The 25,746-nt window shown below is 41.7% G+C and overlaps 1 protein-coding gene across 1 annotated transcript in view; it reads right to left on the bottom strand.

The window, feature by feature from the left end:
- Positions 1-22,083, bottom strand: part of cdh23 (cadherin-related 23) — a 146,009-nt gene extending 123,926 nt beyond the window's left edge. The window contains exons 1-2 of the mRNA XM_070840982.1: positions 21,999-22,083; positions 17,528-17,602 (exon numbers count right to left, since the gene is read on the bottom strand). Of these exons, the coding sequence (XP_070697083.1) occupies positions 17,528-17,602; positions 21,999-22,083 (160 nt within the window). The remainder of the gene's footprint in view (positions 1-17,527; positions 17,603-21,998) is intronic.
- Between the last annotated feature and the right edge of the window lie 3,663 nt (positions 22,084-25,746).

Here is a 25,746-nt window from a genome sequence, read left to right as displayed (position 1 = left end):
ACATCCTAAATGTGTGTGTGTGTGTTTACACAGCTTTTAAGTGAACAGACTGTATATACTCATAATACGCATTTATAAAAAGGTGTGAAAAATGATCCATGCAGACAAACACACACTAAGATGTAACCACATGAGAATACTAAAGATATTCTGAAGGCAATCTGGTATAAATGTTAAGTTCAAGCATCTTCAGTCAGCTTTTGTTAATGTAGGCGTGAGCATTGGATAGTATGTGTACTGTACGTGTGCGTGGCTGTCTTCAATTGAAACTAAGCTGGGGCTCATGGTAGAACCAAAAAAATTTTATGTACAGTACTGTGCAAAAGTCTTAGGCAGGTGTGAAGAAATGCTGTAAAGCAGAGGTCTCAAACTGCTGGCCCGCGGGCCACTTGCGGCCCGCTGGCCCCCACCCTCCGGCCCGCCCCAGATGTCAAAAACACAATGCAATCCGGCCCACGAAATATTTTTTAATTTAATTATTTTTTTTAATGATGCTTAATCCATTGTTCACTACCCGTTCATATCAAATTTAAAAAATAAATCATTCTACAATAACGTATGTTGACGAGGTAGCAAAAGTCAAAGGGCAAAGGTGGTGCTCAGGACCTCACAGGTTCTCCATGACGGAGAGCAGGTGGCGCCGATGCGTCACTGTTTGGCTGTGAGCGGTAAAAGTGTCGCTTTCCAAGGCAAAAATAAAAGTGGCTGAAGAACACAGACATTTCAGTGTTTGTGGAGTTCAGTGGACATGCAGCCTGCCTGATATGCAAGGAAAAAGTCGCAGTTTTAAAGGAATATAAGCTTAAGCTGCATCACTGGACTACACACGGAGATCAACATGAGAAGTAGCAGGGAGAGGAGAGGCCACAGCTGCAGAGAGGACTCCTGTCTCTGCAGAGAGGACTCCTGTCTCTGCAGAGCCGAAGAGGATGCAGACGCTGCCTTGGAAGTTCAGTGACATGGTGAGTGAATGAATTGCCAAAATGCAGGGAAACCCTCCACCGAAGTTCAGTTACTGAAGGATTGCATGCTGCAAGTTACCAATATTTTGTGTCCAGTGTCTTCCTCTTTCAGCAAACACTGGCTGTGGCTGTGTTCACTTTGTTGCTGGAGAGTGAAGCTTTGTTAGATTATTGTAATTAAGTCATTTTTATTTTTTTTTAAGCAAGAATACTTGGTGTGACCACCCTTTGCCTTCAAAACAGCATCAATTCTTCTAAATTTAGATACACTTGCATAAAATCAGGCGTATGATTAACCAATTATACCAAGCTGGTGCTAATGATCATCAATTTCATATGAAGGTTGAAAAACTTTAGTGTTTCAGTAACTGAAACACAAACAGCTGTGTAGGAGGCTTAAAACTGGGTGAGGAACAGCCAAACTCTCCTACCAAAGTGAGGCTGTGGAAGACAGTTTCATGTCACAGGTCAAACACCACTGCAAGACTGAGCACAGCAACAAGACACAAGATAGTTATACTGCATCAGCAAGGTCTCTGCTAGGCAAAGATTTCAGAGCAGACTGTGGTTTTGAGATGTGCTGTTCAAACTCTTTTGAAGAAGCAGAAGAAATCGGCAATGCTGAGGACCGTAGACGCAGTGGTTGGCCAAGGAAACTCGCAAATGAAAGACACATTATTCTTACTTCCCTTCGAAATCGGAAGATGTCCAGCAGAGCCATCAACGCAGAACTAGCAGAAACCAGTGGGACCAGGTACACCCATCTACTGTCCGAAGAAGTCTGGCCAGAAATGGTCTTCATGGAAGGATTGCAGCTAAAAAGCCAAGCCTCCTTGTTTGCCAAAGGGCTGGAGAGCAGGAGAGTAATGAATATCTCTAGGCAACAGTGAAGCTGGTAGAGGTTCTTGAAAGTTTGGGGCAGCATTTCTGCAAATGGAGTTGGGGATTTGGTCAGGATTAATGGTGTCCTCAGTGCTGAGAAATGCACTTATCCATCATGCAACACCATCAGGGAGGCGACTGATTGGCCCCAAATTTATTCTGCAGCAGGACAACGACCCCAAACACACAGCCAATGTCATTAGGAACCAATTTCAGCCTTTAGAAGAACAAGTAGTGCTGGAAGTGATGGTGTGGCCCCCACAGAGCCCTGATGTCAACATCATCCAGTGTGTCTGGGATCACATGAAGGGATCTGAGGCAGCCCACATCCACAGAAGATCTATGGTTAGTTCTCCAAAATGTTTGGAACAACCTTCGTGCCGAGTTCCTTCAAAAACTGTGTGCAAGTAGTCAGTAAGTAAGAAGAAGTGATGCTGTTTTGAAGGCAAAGGGTGGTCACACCAAATACTGATTTGATTTAGAATTTTCTTCTGTTTGCTCACTTTGCATTTTGTAAATAGATTAAAATAAACAATTCCATTTTTTATTTTGAAAAGCATTCTTACTTTACAGCATTTCTTCACACTTTTGCACAGTACTGTATGTGTAGCCAAAAATCAGAAACCTCAGTGTGGTTTAACCTTGTGGAAAAAAAGAACAAAGCGCAGATAGCAGTCTGTTTTGTTTTGTTCCCCTAAGCTTGCAGAAAGGAGACATCAAGGGATTTCTACAATGATGTATGTCATCAGAAACTATTCTATGAATATCTTAAAAGGTATATCTTAAAGGCAAGTAAAACAATTCACATTAAGAGTAAGACTATTACGCACCAAAGCAAATATCGCAGAATAAATGTATTTCATACAGTGCAAAAACTAATATCAGTAAGGTTATCAGAGATATTTGAACAAATAATATTAATAATAATAACAATAATACACTTTATATAGCACCTTTCAAAACACAGTTGCACCGTGTTTTGCAGTAAAAACCATGCAAACATAAAAATACACACATTGTTAAACACAAGGGGAATTAAAGAAATTAAAGGCACCAGATATCATTTGTTTGACCAGCATACAAAGAGGATGATTGAGTTTAGTCGAAAGTGAAACTGAGCAGGATGAGGCGAAGAGCGATTGGATGTTCAGGATTGGCTTTCTATTACAGCCAAATGGTGAAATGATGAAAACACTGAGTGACAAGGCTGTGACTAACTAATCAAATTGCGAACGTCGGAGGACAGTGAAGGACATTAGTGGACAGTCATCCCACGCATTGGTGAGGAGAGGAAGACCTGTCACTGCAAATTCACACGCAGCTCCATTCACTTTCCGATCACACAGGAACGCTCTTTGCTCTTGCTATTTTCTTTTCCATCCCGTCGTCTTGCAGTTGCCCCTCTCTGTCTCTCTCTTTTGTTTTTGTCATCCTCTCGTCACGCTCCGTCCTGCTCGCGGAGGCCAGACAGAGGGACACAGGCAGCGCTGATAGGAGTGGACAGGTGGCTATGTGCTACTGAGGCTTCTGGAGTGACGGCTGAGCCAGTCTGCCCTGTCGTTGTCACAAAAGCAAACACCGGCCCCAACACACACCCATCCACCCAAAACCGCACCACTCCTGCCAACATGCCAAAATGTCCATCAACACTGGCACTTCGTAACGCCTGCCCAATTCTTTCCTTTTCTTACCGCCTCTCTGTCTTGCTCTTTTCATCCAGTTTCGCTGCTCACCTCAGATTTTGATTCTGTTCTTATTCTGTTATTTGCCTCTCTTTTCACCTTCCCTACACTCCCTCTCTCCTACACTGGCCCTCTACTGACCTCACCAGGGCTGACTATTACTGGAGAGTGAGCTAAATCATGGTCAGGTAATGGAACATGCCATTTTCACTGAGAAGCCACACACACACACACGCACAAATAAACACACTCACACTGAAACAAAAGCCTCTCCCTTTTGGCCTTTCCCCTTTTCTCTCCTGTTTACATGTTTATCATTTGGCCTGTGTGTTACTGAAATATAGGGCTGATGTTGTTCTGTTAGCCCTGCGGATGTAGATGTGGATTTTGGGGAAAGGCAGGACCCGGGGTCAAGAATGAGGCTGTGGCAACTCAGAGTTGACCTGTTGCCCTGGCTGTCACTGGAAGGAGTGTGTTCGGTATTGCCTCAAAAAACAAAGGCTCCTTTTCTTGGCAAATTCTGCTGTAACAAATACTTGAAACCTCAGCGAATCAGATGTAGTTTCCCCATTTTGGACGAGAAATCCATTAGGAAGAAAAGGGCAGGGATGTATCTTCAAGGCATATGATATATAATATGCCCCTGTGCCTTTAAATGACTGTACCTTCCGCTTTACCTTGTATTTAACTGTTTGTTGGGTGTGTTATGAAAAGCACCAATTTCGGTTCTATTTAATGGCTGGCAATGATTTATGTTTTTCACCACATCATCACGTCTCATGTCTTGTGTCAGACAAACCTGTTATCAGCTACCAGTGGGACAGTTTGATTACATCCACAAATTCAATAGCCCATAAAGTGCTCATAACACATGCGCTTTGAAAATTCTGAAAATGTTTAGCACATCACTCAAGCAATGAATCTGAATGAAGCTATATGTACAGTACAATTTCATTTTCAGTGATAATATCTGACAGAAGATACAAACATACAGTTTATCAGCCAAGGATTATAGCTAGAAGGCCATTGCTTCTACATTTTAATAAACCTATTTTATAATATTTTGCATTTCAAAAGTAATAAAATATGAGAGCAAGAGATGAAATGATGTATGAGGTAGCTACTAGCCTACTGACCTACCAACATTCACGGTGTGTTCCAGTCTGTTTAGCTGCAAGCCAGCAGGTGCAAACTCACGGCCCTGCTACTGGCACAGTGGTAGACTGAATGCAGCCATTACTGATGTTATCAGTTCCAGGTGTGTTTGAAAAGGCAAAAAGGTCAACGCTCTGTGGGACCTTTTCACACCTAAACCTTTACTGAAATCATACCACACTGTCATAATAATTTACAACCACAGATTCTCAGCGCTACATGCCTAATGGTAGTAGCGGAGCTGTCAAAACTCACACTAGGAAGTGTGAAGCCAACTAATAATTAGGATGGAAGGGGAATAATTAACCATAACATAAATCTTCAATCTAACATTTATAGTTATAAAAATTATTTCAGAACATATAATGAGTTTATCTGAAATGTCTTGAAATACTGAAGTACTACGAGAATTCACTGAGTGTTCTTTGGCTTCTCAGTTACATTTTTTTCAGATTTTTTTTCTTCTTGTTTGATGGAGACTTGGACACTTGTGTTCCTTTCTATACTTGTTGAGATGAGGCATGAGTGGACTGATTTTGTCTACCTTGTTCCCTTGTTCTGGAACCATTTCTGCAGCAGAAATGGTTCAAAAAGTAATGGCAAGCAGCTACAGCCTGGACTGAATTTGCATTACCATGTTTTTTTTTTTCACTCTCACTCTTCAGCAGAACATTGTTCTTGTGATGTTTATACTCAGATTTGTTTTTTAAACTCTGCGTTTCAGAAAAGCGAGAAAACTGATTTATTTGAATTGACAGGAGAAAAACCAGTTGTTGCAGCAGCCAGGTTAAAAGTAGCCGATGCTGCAACTTCAGCCCGGCACACGAATGGCTCATACTCACTGAATTTCTGTGGCAAAATCTGAAATCTTTATACGGTGTTAAGTTTTGTGAAATAGGAGTGAGCATTAAAATTGACTGGCCACACTGGCCGAGCGAGAGGCAATTTCAGGAGTCCAGCAGCAAGCACTGACAGGTGGATGTGGACAAGCATCAAGCAGTCGCTGCTCCTCTATTTCCCGTTCCCTTTTTATAAATAACTTAGTGGTGGCATACAGGCTTGGTAATCACCACTGGAATGTATCTGCAATAGTGTTTTCTAACCAGTCCATATGGTGTAACAGTTGTAGAATTGCACTGTGCTCCAGACGCCATACTAGCCAGTCTGATCCTGGTCTGGTCCAGCTCAGCTCAGTGTAGCTGACTGACTGACTGGCCAGGCCAGGCCAAGGCCAGCTGGACTTTATCTATATGGGCAGAGTCACTAGTGCATCTCTATCTTCCTCATCTCTCTCTTGCTCTCTTATGTCCATCTGCTGCGAAGCCCCTCTTACCCTCATCTCCTCCTCTGCCAATATCTATTCCCATCTCTCCGTGTGTGTATCCCTTCTGCGTACACACCCACAGTTTCTGCCAGCTCTCCATCCGTTTATCCCGCTTCTTTCCATGCATCCACCTGTCTCCCTTTTCTACCCTCTCTTTCCCTTGCTCTTTCTCACTCTTCTCATTCCTTGTCCCATCCCCTCCCATTTTCTTTTGCATTCTTGCTACTACTCTCTTTCTTCTGCCGTTATAAGAGGTGATCCACTGTTTCCCATGAGACAGATGGATCGCGACGGAGAGAGAGAGAGAGAGAGAGACAGAACGAGACACATGGGTAAAGAGAGACAGAGGGAGAGAAAAAGACAGGACAGACAGCTACATTAAGAAGCGGGGGTTGGATCGTCACTGTCCGAAAAAACTCTGCTCATGTGCTCAAGCTGACCAGCAGAGGACTGCAATGCAGACATGCCAGAGTCTAAAGTGTGTGTGTCTGTGTGTGTGTGTGTGAGAGAGAGAGAGAGACTGAGACAGACAGAGAGAGAGACAGACAGAGAGACTGAGACAGAGAGAGAGAGAGAGACAGAGACAGAGAGACTGAGAAAGAGAGAGAGAGAGAGAGAGAGACAGAGGGTGAGTGCGGTAAAGTGGATGGTGTGTGCTTGTCTAAATGTGTGTGTCCAGATTGTTTGCTACGCTTGTGCCTAAATCTGATGTCCGGCTACCGCCATTACAGCTTTTTTCATCCCATAATACGCAACACTTGTTTTATGGATTATAAATGAACTCATTATCTGTAGCGCTCATTAGCTTCAGGTCCTAATTAGCCAAAATTAATATTGTTTCCTGACAAAGACATTGGCGATGGCAAATTGGCAATTGACCTCGTTGGTCAATGTGGAGAGAGGGACAGAGTGATGGGGGAGGCATAAAAAAACAGGGGAGTGAGTAGAAGAGCTGGGCAATGACAGCTGCTCTAGTTGATCAGTTTTGGACTCATGACTCCCGCCCTCCCCTACCCTCTTTTGCACTGTCCTGCACAAGCTCACTCTCTCCTCCCACCAAAAAGCAGCTCCTTAAGTAGACATGCTGCATTACCATTGCCAAGGAACCATCATAGATTTGGTTTAGGAACAAACAGTCTCGGTGCAAGAAGAGCAAGCAGGTATTTTGTAAGTGAAGTGTGTGCGATTGTGTGGGTGAGAATGCAGGATTCAGTGGAAAATGAACAGCTAGAAAAGTCACAGTATCTCACAATGGCTGACAGCAGAAAAGCTGGATTTGTTAGTGACTGGAACCTCTCACTGGAGACAAACTACAGCACAGACAAACAAATACGAGAGAAAGACAAAGAACGAGAGCGTGTGCTGAGCAGAGGGAGAGAGAGAGAGAGAGAGAGAAGCAGAGACGACAGATGAGCCTGCCTTTTTCCTTTTAAAAAAAGAAGGATCTGTGCTTCTAAGGAGGTCTGTTAAATGTCAAACACCTTCTCGGCTGTGAGATAAGAGACAGAAGTTCAATTATATTGCACTCTCTACATCCTACCAGTGTCCAAAGCCACAAACAAAACACAAATGAATGTACACACAGACACACATGCCTTCTTGGCCTGACCCTGCACCTTCAGCTCACATGTACAGATTTAGAAGACTAACACATACTTTGGTATCAAAAGATGATAAGTGCGCACACCATTTTGACAACATCTGTATGTGCACCGAAAAGGCTGGAAGTACGTCACCTTGCAGTGAATGGCAACATACTGAGGGAATAATGAGTGTGTAACACCAGTGAGAGAGAGGCAATAAGTGAGGGAGAACATTCTCCACTCGTAGAAAAGACAAAGAGATCAGGACATCAGTAAACAAAAGCAAGATTTGAGCCAGAAACTGGTCTATAAAGGGGGGACATAGAGTGCAGGCACCCCACTTGTCAATTAATCCTATCTGGCACCAGCACGCTGGCCTTTATTAGAACAAATGTCAGCTTTCAAGACAAGGACGATATAACCTTTCTTCATAGAACGCACACCAGCCTCAGACGACCAACGCTGATATTACACTGCAGGCGTCTAATATAAGCCGATCCAGCATGTCATCTGAACAATAATTTAAAGGGTTTAGCCGATTTGCTGTTGTGGAACAGATCAGGCTTTGTGGTAACAAACACACGAAGGTTTAGAAACGCTGTTCTATTACTGCCACAAGTTACACCACAGGACTTGCTTTGACAAGAGGAAGTTATTCCGCTAGTCTGGCCAATGGTCTTACACAAAATCAGATAATGAGTTGCATGTGAAGCAGTAATGGCTGACTACAATGAAGCTGTGCGAAATATGGTCATTAAAGGGCTCTAAATACAGGTTCTTTCTCTCAGCCACTTAACTTATTTTCTGAGTAATATCCAGAGGATTATGCACGCGCCAGTAAGAGATTCTTTTTTATTAGCTTTAAAGTCTTCTCTAGTGCTCTCTGATACCTGTAACCATCTAGTTTTCGAACATTATGAGTTTTCCATGACATTTCATCTTCTCTGTTTTTCTGACATCTTCTCTGTAATTGGAAAAGTGAGTTTTCTGAAGCATAAGAGCAGTGAGGAATCGAGACCTTGTGCACATGCAAACAGCAACTACATATATATATACACTTGCACTTGACTCAGGGCACCAACCGCTGCATGCGTGTGCATCTTCAAATGGGCAGAGAGAAATAGAAAGAATAAACAAAACAACAGATACATTCACACCAACACACATGCAAGCAACATAGACAGGCAGACAGACAGACACACACACACACGCAAACATTTCCCCTCCTCACTCCTACAGCTTCCCTGCAATGGAGCAGGGAGAGGTGGTCGCTGATGTGAAACATCAATTTCCAGGTTAGCTGCTCTGCGTGGCTCAGGCAGGTATCAGCCGTGACCCACCTGGGCCAGATAAGCAGCTGCAAGAAGCTGATCTGCCACCCAGCAATGCACCTCTCAGTACTGGAGAATAGAGCCTCAATAATGCACACACACACACACACACACACACACGTAAACATTAGCAAACAAATACCAAAACCTGAAACAGGGAATTAAATATGAGGGAAAACAGAAAACAGCAGTACAAAAACGTCCATATAACTTTGCTAGAAAATAAATTCTGTGGGGTTTGAAAATCACTGATTTATACAAGCGAGGGGGGGGGACTATACACTGCACTGCATGAACACATACATATACAAGGGTTCACCCTCTTGATACTTTGATCGTTTGACTTGCTGGGACTGCTGGGATTAAACTGGCTTTAAACCTGAGGCGTTCCAGATAGGAATCCAACGCACAAATACACAGAAACATGTAAACAGACTGAATTCTATGACGATGCTAATAATTTGGGGAAATAAAAAAAAAGGATAGCTAGAATTGCCATCACGTATATTGTGGTCTCTTTGATGATTCTGCCTGTCTGATCTCTCTCTCTCTCAAACACACACACACACGCAATTATGGTTAAGCGTCCTGCCCAGTGACACAGGATAGTATGTCTAAATGCTGCACACTACAGATAGTGTGTGAGAGCTCAGCCTTGGCTGGTGAGGTAATCTAACCACTGCCATCATCACAGTGACGCCTGTCACCTCAGTGCTGTGCGCCCTGGCTGCACTGCTCAACCTGATGTCGCGCCACATTCCCACAGACAATTTCAATTAACTTTTACAAGCCAGAGAAATATCACACACACAGCCTGCAGCTATTCAACACACTTCCCCCCCATCTTTGTCTGTCTCTCTGTATTCTCACTCTGTCGGCTCACAACACAGGGAAACTTGAATAGAATAGGCCACAGCGCAGCGGCAGTATGTCTTTTTACAGGAGATGGATTTAGGAGCCGTTTTAAAGGTGGACCCATGTTAACTACTAGCACTCCAAAATAACAATTGTATGCTGTTAGTTGATAAGTCAGTCAGAAGTGAAGATGCAAGGTCGGGGTTGGATGTGCCCTGCCCTTTTTTGTCTTTTGTCTGCAATTGACACCAGGTGACTGTCAGAGTCAGAGGCATGTAAGCACTACTTAAGTGTCCATTTGTGCAGCCCATGCCAGACCAGATCTCTGTCGCAGCCATCACCTTTCACCTCCTGAGGTGCTAAAAAGATGTCCCATCAGCAGCAGCTGGCCAAACTGAAAAGACCAAAACTACTGGTGTGTGCAAAGTATACATAAACAATTTAGTTTGCTTAGGTTGAATTTTGATCTGAAAGAATATTTGGACATTTTTTGCTGTCATGCTGTCTTCTTGTCATGAAATGTGAGGTAATTGCTGCTGGAATGAATACTTTGCTTTACGTTGATTCATGGTTAACGCTACAACACTAACGTCGGGTGATTTTCACCCATGCAATTGTGGTCACGTGATTTTCATTGTTACATTGTGTCTTTTTTTTTAAGGAATTTTTCGTTAATGATTCCCTAATTTTTCACTAATTTTAGAGCCTTTTTATAGGATCCCCCCATGATACCTTTTTTTTTCGTTTTATGAGACGTTGTATAGGGGAGGAAATAAATGAAGAGTACTTCAATTTGCCATGTATTGTTGTACTTTATCGGGTATATTATATCAGGTAAAACATACCCAACGTTAGTGATGGTGTTACTAACTGTTAGGTTAGTGTTCTAGGGTTAAACCCCCTTCTGTCAGATAAAGAAAAATATATAGACATATTCACTTAGTTTTAAAATATTTTGCCCTACTCTTCCCCATGTACCATGGTCCCAGTCATGGGTCTCTCTGTCCCTAGTGCACCTTTCTACATGGGTAACCCTTCCTTATTTTCACCCTGTCCTGAAAATGTATGTGTGAGCCATTGGTAACAGCAGTAATGTTTGAGGCTTCTCTTCTGTTTAGAGAGTTCATGAAACATGTGAAGCTGCACTGGAATTATGTGTAATTCCACCAAATCTTACACGACTGCCAAAATCGTGTATAAATTAGAACAGCAAATGGAACAGAATTATTTGTTAACATAAAAGTGAAGCAACACTGAAAAGACAGAAAAAAAAGCAACATCAGGGAAAAGTGAGGAAATTAAAATGATGTATGAGTATGAGTGGGATGCTTAGGATTCATGGAAACTCAGAAGCAATGTTGCAAGGAGAGACCAGAGAATTTCGAGTGTTTGCATGGGCCATAATAACACTAACACATCACGTGCTGGGTAAGTGCAGACAATATAGCGCAGCACAGCGTCATGATGGATGGTGTGTTTGCAGACACCACTGAACCGTGGACCCCATTATTTCCTGGGGGAGGAAGGGGGACGCAATGCACCACAGGGGAGAGATAAGGGATGATTGACTAAACCAAAACAGAGGTCCCTCACGGATGGCAGTGTGCTGGCATTATTAGGGAGCCATTGTGGGAGTCAATGCAACAGCTCATTGACAGCAGAGAGCTGTCACAGAGGGTAAGAAGATCAACTGTATCCGGTGGGGAGGGGGGGCTCTTCATGGAGAGGGAAAAACTTCCACTCATTAAGAATATCTCCTGGACATGTTGGGACTCATCTCCCACTGAGACCAGGTGGTTCAAACCTCTGCAGGGAGGAATACTTCACATCTGCAGCTGGTAGATAGGATTTATAAAACTAAGACACACATGCACAAACAGAGACACAGTCACTCCCAAGCACATACAGGAGCGTATCCACCAACTCAAACAGTGACGGATACAACGGCAGTTGCCAGGGATGCACATATTGCATTCCAATTTGGCTAAATGAGGGCTGAAAGTGGGAGCATAAACAGACCTCTACGCTGCTCTGCTCGCAGTTAGACAGTAACAAATATCTAGAGCACATATCCTGCAAGTACACACAGACCAGGATACCAGCCAACATCCTAAAACCACAGAATCAACTCTCAGAGGAACTGCCCCTCTGTTCTTCCCCTGATTACCCTTTCATTTTACCACTGCACGTCTTTCTTTATTTCTTCTTTTGAGCTTCTGCTTTAGATCATCAGGTCTGTAGAGGCAACGGATGGGCAAAATATTCTTATTCTTCTTTTAGTCTTCTGCAAAACAAACTGCCAGTGTTGCAGATATGTCAAAAAAAGAAATTAATTAAATTCCCACATACTGTACTCAGAATACTTTAGACTACGTTTCCTAATGAAGAAAACCTAAAACATTTAAGGAAAGCACAGAGATGCTTCAGTTTTAAGCCTGTGGAAGCATACAGTAAGCCTCCTCCTCCTCCTCCTCCTCCGTTTTGTGTGTTTTTCTTAGGTTAGATTAGATGGGTGAGGAGGCTGTCTTACTTTTTTGATGGACATTGTTTGCTTTGGTTGACCAAATAATTCAGAGCACAACCTTGAAAATGCAAATGAAACTGATTTTTTTCTCTAAACTGTCTCCTGTAAAGTGACATATTCTTGTGTTCAGCCTTATTTAATTATGTTTATTCATTTCTTATGGAGAAATACCAAATTATATTACACATGTTGGATATCTGTTTTTATAAGAATAAATAAAGACTAGTACAACAATTGGGCAGTTGGACAGAATGTTGTTTAAGTTCATATATTCAATTGGATTAACTTTATTCTCTCTTACTACATCATACACTGTTGATCACATTTGTTGCTTTTCCAAAAATACCAACCATGATATTTCCTAACCCTGCCTATGAGTGCCTTCGCAAAAGATACAAAAATTTTTAGTATCTACAAAAGAACAATTTGCACTGAGCATTTTAATTCATACTCTTCACGTCAAGAACTTGTGGACATTGGCGTCATGTTGGTTGATTAAGTTGGTTGGTAATCTTATGGTTTCTATCAAACACTGGTGTGATGGACTGGACAGCTGTGAATTGCCGGATACATTTGGCTCTGAATACTATTCTGAATGCTTTTTCAAAAACCTAATTTATTCAGGGCTTCACACTCACACAGTTGCACATGTTCACACCTGGAAACCCAATACAAGTCTGATCTGTTGGTCACTGGGCAGCACCACTGCAGCAAATGGAGCTTAAGTCCAACCATCACTTACCTGATGGCATGTGAACACGCATTCAAGACATCCAAAGTGGATATTGGGACAGTTGTTTAGTCTGAGCGCTGTTGTGATAGTTTTCGAATCTAGATTTATTACACATTCATTTCACACACTTGATCTCAGTGCACAGTTAAAAATTACAAAATTACAGTTCTTCATTTTGTAAGGGGGTGCAATGAGGCAAAATCTATTGATATTAGCTGAGAGAGACAAAGATGGGTTTTTATCTGAAATGTGTTACAGGGCTCTTTGATGTAGCAGCCCAGACTTTAAGACAGAGCAGGGGTGTGTATAAGCTTACATGCAGGTACAGTAAGGAGGCAGCTTTCTCCGACCAGGTAATGGTCTGGCCAATCATTTCATTAGCAGCAGAAAGAATAGAGCCAAGTGCCTTTCATTTCACTAACAAGGAGTCAAATATAGATTTCCCGCAACCAAACACAAAAGCCTGTTGAGAAGGAAAAAAGCATGAGCCTCAAAACCACATTTATGTTCTTCCTGCAGTCTTTCAGATTATAGATATTATGTGTTGCTATATGAGTGTGTTATGGATGAAGTATAAATGTTTAATTGTGCAAACTATATTATGATGTAAATTGACAATCCTGCTTTCCCATGTTAGATAAAGCTTCAATATCAGGAAGGTTTACAAGACCAAGGCGCATCCACACCAGAGCACCATTAACCTACAGCAGCCAGTAAGAGATATGAATGCTGCTTTGAATCAGAAACCTGCGAAAGAGACAGTGTGTGCAGGGGGGGGGTGTTGACAAGCCATAGTTAATGTAGAGTGCGTTAGGCAGCTGACAGTGGGGAATTGGCTGGGGAGAGAGTACACAGACATTATCAACACGTTTAGGGGAAGGCTTTAATAAGTCATTCCTTGAGGCTACTTCCTGCTCCTTAATTATTATTGAATTAGGAATGCCATGGAGCTAATTAAAAGTGCAAGGTATTTACTGTGGCGGTAGAAGAATGTAAGGGAGCAGAGGAGAGCAAGTGGAAAAGAAAAGGAGATCGAAGAAGTTCAGAGGGTGAATGTTCAAATAGTTTTATTAAGTTAGTTATTAAGTTTACTTTTAACTGTGTTCCAGAAGTGGTACATACAGATAACATTATACATTTTTGATGCACAAGACTAAACCTAAAAACCTTGGCTAAAGGGCATTGCTGTGCTGGTATACCCAGAAAAAAGAAGAAAAAAAAAACCCTGAAGATATACTGTAAGAAAAAAAAAAAGATCTATTCATGCTAAAATAAGAGAAAATATCCTCCTCATGCTGAAGCAGGTAGGTGTCCTGCTTTGGATGTCTAACTTGTCCACTGTGTGACACAGGGAAAACAGAAAACGGAGTACCATTTTACAGTCCTTTTCTATTGGCCCTTCAATTCAACTCATTCACTTATCAATAAAGAAGCTTCTCTCCTGTTGTACTCCCTGCCCTGAGGCTTCTTACTCACTCAGTAAAAATAATTGAATTTGAGAGTATACAATAACTTCCTGTATAAATGAACACGTATTTCACTAATGTCTGTCTAAACCAAATTTGAAGCCTTGTGCTCAATTGGATAAACTACAAGACATGCACAAACCATCCCAGTAGAGTGTGGAAGTTTCTTATTTTGAACAAATGTTGTGTTCTTTCCACAAGTTAATTACTCAGTAGAGAGCTTAATCTGCCGAATCAGGGCAAAGTGGATTAGGAGATGAGAGCGTTTAATCAAAGTGTTCTCTCAGTCTAATTACACATCCCATTTCCTGACACAACACACACTGTTATCTGCCACTGCATTTAAACATCAGCTCCACTGTTTAGCTGCCCCCCCCACCCCCAAGAGTGAATGATCCCAGTGCCTGGATGTGACAAAAATGCATGTAATGTAAACACATGCATGCACACTCTCACTTAATGGTCATACACACATGCACACAACACACAGACGTGCAGAAAATGAAAATGAAGAGAGGGAGGATTTTGTTCTGAACACCATGAAATATTCCGCTTGTAAATATTTAAATAAATCATCTGAGGCATCATATCACTGCGGTGTAAAGCAGAGCACTACTGCAGCCTAATCACACATCACAGACATCATTCATACCCATGAGGACTAAAAACTTCTCTTGAGTTCAGTCTCCCCCATTTATCAAACTGAGGCCATTGAAAAGGCAATGAAAGCTGTACTGGACTCAGCCGTACGGGACAGTGTAGATGTCAGAGCTGTGAGTTCACACAGAGGGAAGGCCTTCACCCACTGTCATGTGCCTCTATTATACATATCTGTGCAGCATCTTTCAAACACCTTAAGCTGGTTCCTGAACCAAACCCCTTGCTGGTGAGAGGAGGAGAGGCGCGGATGGAGTCTCAGATCAAATATCTATGGTGTTTGGATGTGTTCACTCATCTCTCTGATAAATAATCATGATCTCCTGCCTGCCATATGGAGCTGAAGCTACTGGCTCAGAGGCCGTGAGCTAAAGCCACTGAAGGCCAGGTAGTGTGGTGTAGTGCTTTGCTCATCTCTACAATACAGTATCAATGGTCCTATTGTGCATGTGTCAGTTAGTTGGTTCTTAAACAGACTGGTCCTTGCTGTAGGCTGCTACATCATTACAGAAACTGAGCCTGACAACCTCCATGGTAACTGAATGCGACTAATCAGAGGAGCTGTGGAAACCTGATCACTGGGCTCCAGCCATGCAGTTTGGCTTCTGTCAGACAGGTGCTCAATTTATGCTCATAAAATATGTGGTAAAATAATGGCTTAATGAAGTATGGAGGAAAGAAGGAAGTTCTGAATAGCATAATACTGCCTCCATTGTGCCCTGAAAGTCCAATTTAACAATTCTTTATTCTTTGCACAATCCTTGCACTGAACCTTGAGATGAGAAAATATGTATTTTCAATCTAGCCTTTATTCAAATCAAGCGATGCCAGCATTGAAATTGCTGCAGGGCTACTCTATTGAGCCAGTGCACTGGATGATAAGTAATGTTGAGTTGTGTGTGAAGAAACATGTGGGTGTTTGTGTTGAAAAGGATCTTCTGCTATGCTCTACTATCTTATACATCACACACACACACACACTGTGTGTGTGTACGTGTGTGTCCATGTGTTCATGTGTTTATGAATTGGAAGGCCTCCTAGGCGAGGACATCTGCTGAGCTAATAAACAATAATCTTGACAAATTGTCACTGTCTGATCACTCAGCCCGCCCTCATAATCACACCACTGAAGAAGCCATCACAGGGCGAGCCAGGGACATGACTGACAGCTCTCTGGACCAGTGGCAGGCGCTGCTGGACTGAAGCCCGGCTGCCTGAGGAGAGGACACAATGATTCATGGCCAGAGGGCAACCTGGACATAGTGGTTAGGGAAATAAGCGACGCCACCCACCAACACATCCATGCCCTTCACTGGTTAGAACACAAAGTGGCTGAATGAAGAGATGGCTTTCTGCCAGAAAGTGCTTATTGCTGTTGGACAAACCAGGCAACTATGAGGGCGATGGTGTTTGGGGTCATGGTGATGATGATTTACTGTAGGCTCAGTAGGATACTGTAACCTTTCCTGGCTGCAGTGCAAAACACGCATCTAAGATGATGATGATGGATGTGATGCTGAAAGCGATAGTGACCAGGAAAGTGATGATATTGACGGCTCAGTATAGTATCTGAAATTCCATGAAAGGAAAACAATTATAGATTGTCTGTAACCGTCTCACCACCTCTCAGGTTGTAGACAGGGATAAGCGAATACTCCATGACTCAGACCAGGAGTGTTGACAGACTGGCAGAGTGTAAAGGTCATGTGATAAAAAAAAAAAAAATCAAACTTCTAGAAAATCAAACCAATATAAAGGATTTTAATTCCAAGCCACTGACACCCTCAGAGATGATGAAAAGCCAGACATCTCCAAATTGCCTTGTCAATCATAGCAACCAACAAAAAAATGACAAAAAAATAAAGAAGAGGGGGAATAATAGATCCAGGAGAAACCAGACATAACCATGCCTGGTGTTCATACCATAACCCCATACAGCCCCCGAAAGCAGTGGGACACTACTCATAAGCAAGCTTATAATAACATGGAGATATCAAATCTGAACAAACTCATTCATCCAGACATCAACACTACATGAAATATCGAAAAATTATTATAGGGGAGAATCACTCAAACGACCAGGCTCTGGAGTTTCCTTCTCATCACACACAAACACACAGCATAGAAACACACACACACACACACACACGTCCTGATAGAGGACATCTATTGCTATAACTGTCAATGTCTTTTATGACATCTCTCTTTACTTGTTTTCTCTTTCTCGGTTTATATTTAAGCTGTACAGAGGACACACCATTTCTGTGCAGTAAACAAGTTGACAAAGCAATCCACAGAGACAGCTTCACTGTAACTTCTTTAGACAATATAGATACACCGAATACAACATGCTGGCACTCCACAGAGACTCACCAACGGGCATATCTTCATAGATGAGAAGGTAGGTCGAGAAGAAGTAGTTCAGGAACCGTGGTGGCTGGTTAGAGCCTGTGACAAAGAGAGATGGAAGAATGGCAATTCAAATAATTGAGATTAGTGCTTTGAGTATGTTTTTTAAGTGATAAACTGTTAAAATTTCAAATAAATGATCTCCATTATGCTATTTAAAATACGGCCAGATATCTTTCTACCAGCTTACTCACTACTTAAGTTTTTTCACAAATGTTGTTCTTGGTTTCTGGCAGGCCTTTCACCCCCTTTTGTGCACAGGAAGTAAAGCAATTAACATTCTGAGCAGCGGCAGCAATAATTTGAAAAACAATACAGACACAGAGCTGTGGTACTTAGGAAGCATTTGTCAATCGATCTTTATGAAATACAGGTGCAAAAACACCACTGCAAGAGTACTTGAACTCTGGACTGGATCTACACTCAGACATTCTAGGCACATGTCTTTTTCTTCTCTTTATTTATTCCTTTTTTCTAAACATACACAACATTAGCACCACTGTGTAGGATGTCGGTATTTCCTGCTCAGTAGAGATCATGCTCATATGCTAGCAGTAGTGAAATATCACTAAATGACAGAGAGGGGCTTGACACAAGTTTCTCTCGGACCCTTCGAAGCCCACAAACCAGCCTAAATTCCCAGTTGCAACTGCAAGCCCCTCCCTGGGGAGAATGGCAGAGGCTCCTTGACAGCAGAGGCAGGCGTTTTTAGTCCCAACATTACATTAGCAGTAGAGCAGCAGTGGGCCTGAGGAATGTGTTCCCTAACATGAACATTTGCCTTCATACGAGTCTGACAAATGTATGATATAGTGCTATACTTACCACTGTAAGGAAATGACTTGCAAATTGCGTCTGAATAGCAAATACATGAAATATATTCCCACATAAATTACAGAGCAATAAAGTGATGAGGCAGCTAAGTCATTTTGTTTGTTTACCAAATATCAAAATGTGTGTGCGGGGAGGCCCTGAGAAACACAGTCTGCCCGATGTAATCTATCCATGTAATCCGACTCTGCTTGAACTGACAAATTTGGCATCAAATTGGTGCCACTGATGCCAGTGCACACACCCTTGTGCTACTGTTTAATTCATACAGACTGTCTTCACACTGCTTCCCAAACAAAGCATGACCACTGCCTCCACAAGGGGGCCATAGCAAATATACTCTATGTATGACAATGTATAAGTGGCTGGAGAAAATGTATTCAGTGTACGACAGAGTATGACGCCTGGGGACTTTCACTGACATTTTCAGGAGCCCATAGCTGTTTCTGTTAAAAGTAAGCTGCATGTTTGGAAGTTTTCAAAGGCAGAAATAGCTTAAGTAATGACAGGGGTTCACAAAAAGACACTGACAACACAGCATTGCACAATAAAATGCAAGTTACAGTCCCATTATGCTACAAAAAAATCTACTATTTGTTTATCCTTTTATGGTGGAGCGTTAATCCTGTTTACTTTCAGTGCTGCATAGCTTCCCAGATATTTCTATCATGGAGCAGTGTGTACCATACTGGTCAGAGCTGTATGGTTGGTCTGATCAGGAGATAAAATCAGGCTAAAGCAGCTAATGTAAGACGTGTCGCCAAACTTTATCTAATACCTAGCTTTGTAAATGTTACAGCTTTGTACCACTGGTCTTGTCCTTTTGGAGGTGGAGGCAACCCACTATTGTCAGCTGTTCAAGCTGGTGAGTGCCTTGTACAGTCTGTGTACCTCTGAATGTAATGCTGCTATTGTAATGTAAAATGGGTCAATGGTTGTCTTTGCCTTAAAATACTGGTTAAATCCTGGGTTAAGAAGCTGCTGATTGTTCTCTTCTATAAGTCCTATACTGTATAAAATCCATCCTGACTTTCCCTTTAATCTCTTGGTTTGGAAGCCTTAGTGTCAAATATAAAAATGGATCAAATGGGAAAAACCATCAACATGAGAAGCAAGATTATAGGATCAAGCAGAGCAGCCTGTCAAATATACATCTATTCACATCAGGTGGTGACGATAGGGATCATCCTGTGTACCCTCAAGGTTAAATGACTGCCTCTGTTACAGGTTTTTGAAGTTCTCTACCATTTACTGAAAACATTTAGCCTTTTAGCCCTTATTTAACACTTTGTAGGCTAGTGTCTTTTGCTGTTCTTCTATTCTGTAACCGTTTCTCTTGTTCCTACTCTAGATGTCATCTATCCAATTTAGATTTTTGGCTGATCACTACTAAATGTGTATGACACACTGCAGCACACCAGTGACTCAGGAGAGGGACAAGTACATAAACTTGGCCTTGAACAACAACCCTAACTGCCCTCAGGTGACCAGGTATATTCTGGTTGAATTCAGCTACAGTACAGTAAAAATCTTACACAGTGCATCATATTCATAAATTAAAAAAGGTTTCTACAGATAATCACTTTCAAAAGCATGTGCCAGTCAAAGTGTAAGCAGAAATCATCAATTACACATGGGGCATTATACTGCTGTCAGTTTTGGTCATTACTTTCATTCAGTGAATGAAAATGAAAATGGACCCGGGAGGCATGAATGAAAAACATTCAACACCATTGTCAGTTTTTAACAGTTCATGGCCATCAGTCTAAAAATGAATGTTCATGTTTTTCATTTTTATTTGTGAAAAGATCATTTTCACAAATCAACACTTTATATTTGAATGCTGTAATAAAAGCAACTCTAAAAAAACGTTGGCTACTCATTGCCTGCATATGTTTAAAGCATGGGTGTATGTACATGTATGCACATGTTACTGTGTACATAGTGTATTCAGGCCAAAGTGCACCTCACATTGGTTTCTGTGCACAGGAGGAAATATCCTTTCATTATACATTTGGCGGCCTGTTTAAGGGTTAACAGTCTGCAGTGTTTGGGCAGAGTTCTGTGGTGTCAGAAGGCAGTGTGATACAAGCTGTTTTGTTGGGAAGATCAGGGAACAAAGCTGTTGGTCTTTGATCAGCCGAGTTGGGCGGCAGACCACAGAGACACTGAAGTGAAAGAAGGGGAGGCCAGCCTGTTTGAAGTGAGAGCGCTTGATAGACTGAATCGGGGCTTTGAAAGTGGGAGCTTTCCGTTCAGTCATGTGCCCGCCTGAGTGGAAGAAGATGCTCCTCCCTGGCTTGCAAGCATGGCTCTTATAGGGTGCCAAGAACATGGAGCGCGCTTCATAGTGTTGGGAGGTGATGGGGAGGAGGGTTAACAAGCTCCGTCCACACCTGTGGCTTAATTACTGCGAGGCACTGCGTTAGGCTTGGATAGTGGAATGCAGATAAATTACAGCTACAAAATAATCACAGCAATGATCATCAATCCAATTTGTTGGATCAGGGAGGTAATGCTCAAGAGGAGCACAGGGTCAGTGTGCTAATGGGTTGGTTAGAGGAAGCAAGGGAGACGGAGGGAGAAAGGAGAGAGAAAAGAGAGGTAACACTGGGGGGAAACACAGGGTGTGAGGTGAGGGTGAAAGGCAGGAAGCTGGAGGACTGCAGAGATTAAAAAAAAAAAAAAAAAACTTGAAAAGCCTTGATAAACTCATTGTGCTTGATGGAAAGAGATTGTGGCATTGACTTAATAACTTTCCCCGCTGCCTCAGCACTGTGTGTGATTGGAGGTGTCTCCTGTCTGTCACTGTGAGACAGTTACTGTGACATTCCACAACATCGAAGCTCTTTCTCTCTACATCTGTCTCACTCTCCTGTTCTCACTGACACACACTCAGCGAGGACGCAGTAGTTCTTAGGCTGAACAATGATATCAGACATTATGCAAGTCAGACAAGCGGAGGTGGGGGCAAAACAGGAGGGCAATGACATGGATAAAATGTAAAAAATAAATAAATAAAAAAAAGAATAAATAAACCATGGAGTGGGCTGAAAAGAAAGGGTGTACAAGTCCAGAAAAGGTGAGGGAATATGCTGGAGGTAAGTGACAGACAAACCTTTGAGGCAGGTTAATTAGAACTGAGCTGTACTGTAAAATTTCGATTTAAAATCTTTTCTTACTTATTATTCTACCAAGACATTTAAAAAAGTCACTTTTTATTCATAATCCTGTACTTGGCTAACAAAAGGTAGATTTATAGTTACATGTTGATGGCACAATGATTTCTGAACTTTCATTCCTTTCACAGGCAGACTGCCTGACGGAACATTTACGCCTTTTCAATTATTCAGCTTCAAATTATTGCTGTTGCCCATATCCACAAAAATAGCTGCCAAGTAAAAACCAGTGTCTCGACTATTTGTCACGGAGAGGCTAAACTTGTGTCGATTAAACTGAAATGTATGCACTGCGCCAGGATGTATGGTCATTGTATAAATGATGCAGCATAAATGCCTTTCACTCACAATCCCCACATGAAAAAAAAAGTGTAGTCTTTGCAGAAATACACAAATATCCATTTGTCATTGTGATAAGTACTCACCTTCGCAGAAAGAGTGGAGAATGAGGAAGGGAAGGAGGAGCTTGGCAAATGTCATCCTGCCGCCTAAACCCACACTCCACGACATCACCTGCACCTGATGAGGCACACACAAACACAAAATACTGGAGGGTCACAATTATTTGGTTAGCTGATCGTTCAAATTCAAAGCAAAATTCACGATTCAAGCAGGTGTGTGTGTGTGTGTGTGTGTGTGCGTGTACACATATGCGAGAGAGACAGACAGCGAGAGAGTGTACGTGCTTGAGAGGTTGCATGTTGATGAAGGCAAATTCACAGCAACAGCTCATTTACAGTACTCGCAGTTTAACAGCCATAATTAATACCTTGCACCATTAATTGTCTGATAAAGAACAAAACGCGGTCTTGTGCGACAGGGAATAGCGTAAATTGCTTTTTCAAGGTGGCGCAGCTTCACTGGACCGACTGTGAGGTCAAAATGGATGACAAATAATGAAACTTAAAATGTGGAGGGCACACCTTTTTATAATGTATTCATGGTCAGGAGGATTGTTTAAGTTTCACTGTTGCCTGAAGGAACAAAGACATGCCACCAATTAACTGCAGCCTAACTTGCTGCACAGCTTTATCGTTGACTGTCTATACCTTAACATACAGACATTATGATGAATAAGCCTCCTCTGAGCCAACATGCTGGAAATAGTGTATTGTTCCTCTTTGGCGCAAGGCCTCCCGTCGGGCAGCAGCCTTAGGCAATGTAGACGCCCTTGTGTCTTCTCCCTCCACCTCCTCATCTGCCTCACTTTGCCTTCCTTCTCATTTACTCCTTCTCTTTATACTGTCGTCACTTGTCCCAGCAAGGCCTCACTGGTTGGCAAACTCATTCAGTGACAATTTCATTTTGAAGGGTTATCTTTCTAAATTCTCCTTCTCCCTAAAGCCCACTGTGTTTCGGCTCATGGCAGAGCTCATGTTTCAGGCACAGCGCCGCTCGTCCTTCAGGTATTTGACGCCAAAATAAGGTTAAATAAACTACGGAAATCAGCGTGAGAGGTAATACATTTTGTTGAGGTGTTGATAGAGATATACAGCATGTGGTGGGACTCAATTCAGACAAAGCAGCTAAAATTTACAGGTGAGTGAAAAAGACAAGGCAAGACACAAGGTAAACAAAAGGTTGTTACTGCTTATTGTATATATTATCAAAGATATATATAGTATAGAGTATAAGATGTGTTTATGTGCATGCTTGTATTAACTGTGCCTACCTTCTTTGCTTATACACATTATTTTGTCTCTCTAGCTGGGCCCTGAAGACCTCCTCTCCCCACGCATATCCTCTCCTTGTCCTCATTGATACCATTGTGGTCCTCTAGTAGACGGCTTTAACGCGACTCAGTCTGATTCCCCAATAAAAAAGCCTACTACAACGGCTTACACGTTTCCACAACTTGTTCTTTCATGAACAAAAATTCACTGTTCTCTAATATTATTGTCTGGTGTTCTAAACGTACCTGAAGTATCATTTGGACACCCTGGAGCACTCCAAGTAGCTAGCTGTACTGACATCCGCAGTTTATCAAACGCAGTAAGTACAACACAGCAAGTTACAAGACCTAAGGGAAAAATCTCAGTGTTTCCTGTCTTCCTCTTTGATGCTTGGTTAGGGTTGATCAGCCTGGATGAGGACAATCAATAAAGCCCATTCCCAGTTCTCCAGTCTGAAAAAAAAAATGAACACAGAGCAGCAAACAAGCTCTGAGTCGCACTGTCCTGTTGTTTTTTTTTTTAAAACCCCATTTGTTGAATTAAACACACTGAAGAAGCCTTTTAGCCGTTTTCTCTGCAGCATTTCTACATGTTACCTGCTTTTAAATAGAAGCAGACCATAATCTATTGGTTTTCTTAGTAGAAACAGAAACCCACAAACTGGTTTAAATGTTATTGTAAAAATCCACCATATGAATGATCTGGTACATTATGGTGTCTTTAAATTGCTAGTTGTACCAAAACTGTGTCGCATACTATACTATCATTTTTAATTTCCCTACTCTAATATCTAATACAGGAAAGGCTGATGTATGCATGGTCCTTACTTTGTTTCAGCCACACAAGTGATCTTTCTCTCCACTACATCTCCCCCACACACCTCATCCAGCCTCTTCTCTAATCCCTCCTTCAAATGCTAAAGGACATTTCTGAGATGATGAATGGGTGAATATGAGTGATGGATACTGGTCGAGACAGACATGTTGGGTTTGAGAGCTGAGGCAGCCATGGAAAATACGAGCAGTCTTACTGCAGCGGCATCGGGCTCTCTGCTCTCACCAGGATGCAGGAGGATTCAATATTAATCATTCTCACAAGGAGAGCACCCCCACAAAGTTACTGATGCACTGTACAATAACTACACTGTAAAATAACTACACTGTACTATAACTGCACTGTAAAATAACTACACTGTACTATAACTGCACTGTACAATAACTACACTGTAAAATAACTACTGTACTATAACTGCACTGTACAATAACTACACTGTACTATAACTACACTGTACAATAACTACACTGTACTATAACTACACTGTAAAATAACTACTGTACTATAACTGCACTGTACAATAACTGCACTGTACTATAACTATACTGTACAATAACTACACTGTAAAATAACTACACTGTACTATAACTGCACTGTACAATAAGTACACTGTACTATAACTACACTGTACTATAACTGTACTGTACAATAACTAAACTGTAAAATAACTACACTGTACTATAACTGCACTGTACAATAACTACACTGTACTATAACTGCACTGTACAATAAGTACACTGTACTATAACTGCACTGTACTATAACTGTACTGTACAATAACTGTACTGTACTATAACTGTACTGTACTATAACTGCACTGTACAATAACTACACTGTACAATAACTACACTGTACTATAACTGCACTGTACAATAACTACACTGTACAATAACTACACTGTACTACAACTGCACTGTACAATAACTACACTGTACTATAACTGCACTGTACAATAACTACACTGTACTACAACTGCACTGTACAATAACTACACTGTACAATAACTGCACTGTACAATAACTGCACTGTACTATAACTGCACTGTACAATAACTGCACTGTACAATAACTACACTGTACAATAACTACACTGTGCTATAACTGTACTGTACTATAACTGCACCGCTACCTGTTCATACCGACGTACCCACAGTATCTTTTGTCTTGTCAGTATGTGTAACTGGATTGTGTGTATTACTCTGTTTCTGACATCACCTTTGCATAGAAGCTGCAAAGAAGACTGCTCAGAGTAAACTACACGTCAAGGTTATTGACAATAACTTCAGTATTAATGTCATTAAAATGTAATGCATTTTTGTATCGTTTTATTATTTCTACTCAGTGCCAAGAGACTGTACTATGTAACTTCATTTGTACCAGTTTAAGTCATTGTCTTTGTTGTCTTCCTTTGGATCTTTCTTTGCTATTCTGGGGACTTGAAACTGCTGACCAGTTGTTTTTGTTGTTGGAGAGAAACACTAAAGTGTACCTACCTTTAAGGGTCAGCATACACAAATCACACAAACAGTAATTTTCCAACTTACATCTGGGTATTTCACCATGGAGATAAATTAAGTTTGGCTCAGGTTTTGAGATATCTGCTGCTGAGTTTTCTGCCAACATCAACAACAGAAACTGAAACAGCAACATATCGTTCAAGAAAGACT

Source organism: Pempheris klunzingeri, chromosome 12 (genome assembly GCF_042242105.1).
Source record: "Pempheris klunzingeri isolate RE-2024b chromosome 12, fPemKlu1.hap1, whole genome shotgun sequence".
NCBI classification, from domain to species: domain Eukaryota; kingdom Metazoa; phylum Chordata; class Actinopteri; order Acropomatiformes; family Pempheridae; genus Pempheris; species Pempheris klunzingeri.
Note: the sequence above shows the minus strand (reverse complement) of the source record. Positions and strands in the feature narration are given on the sequence as shown.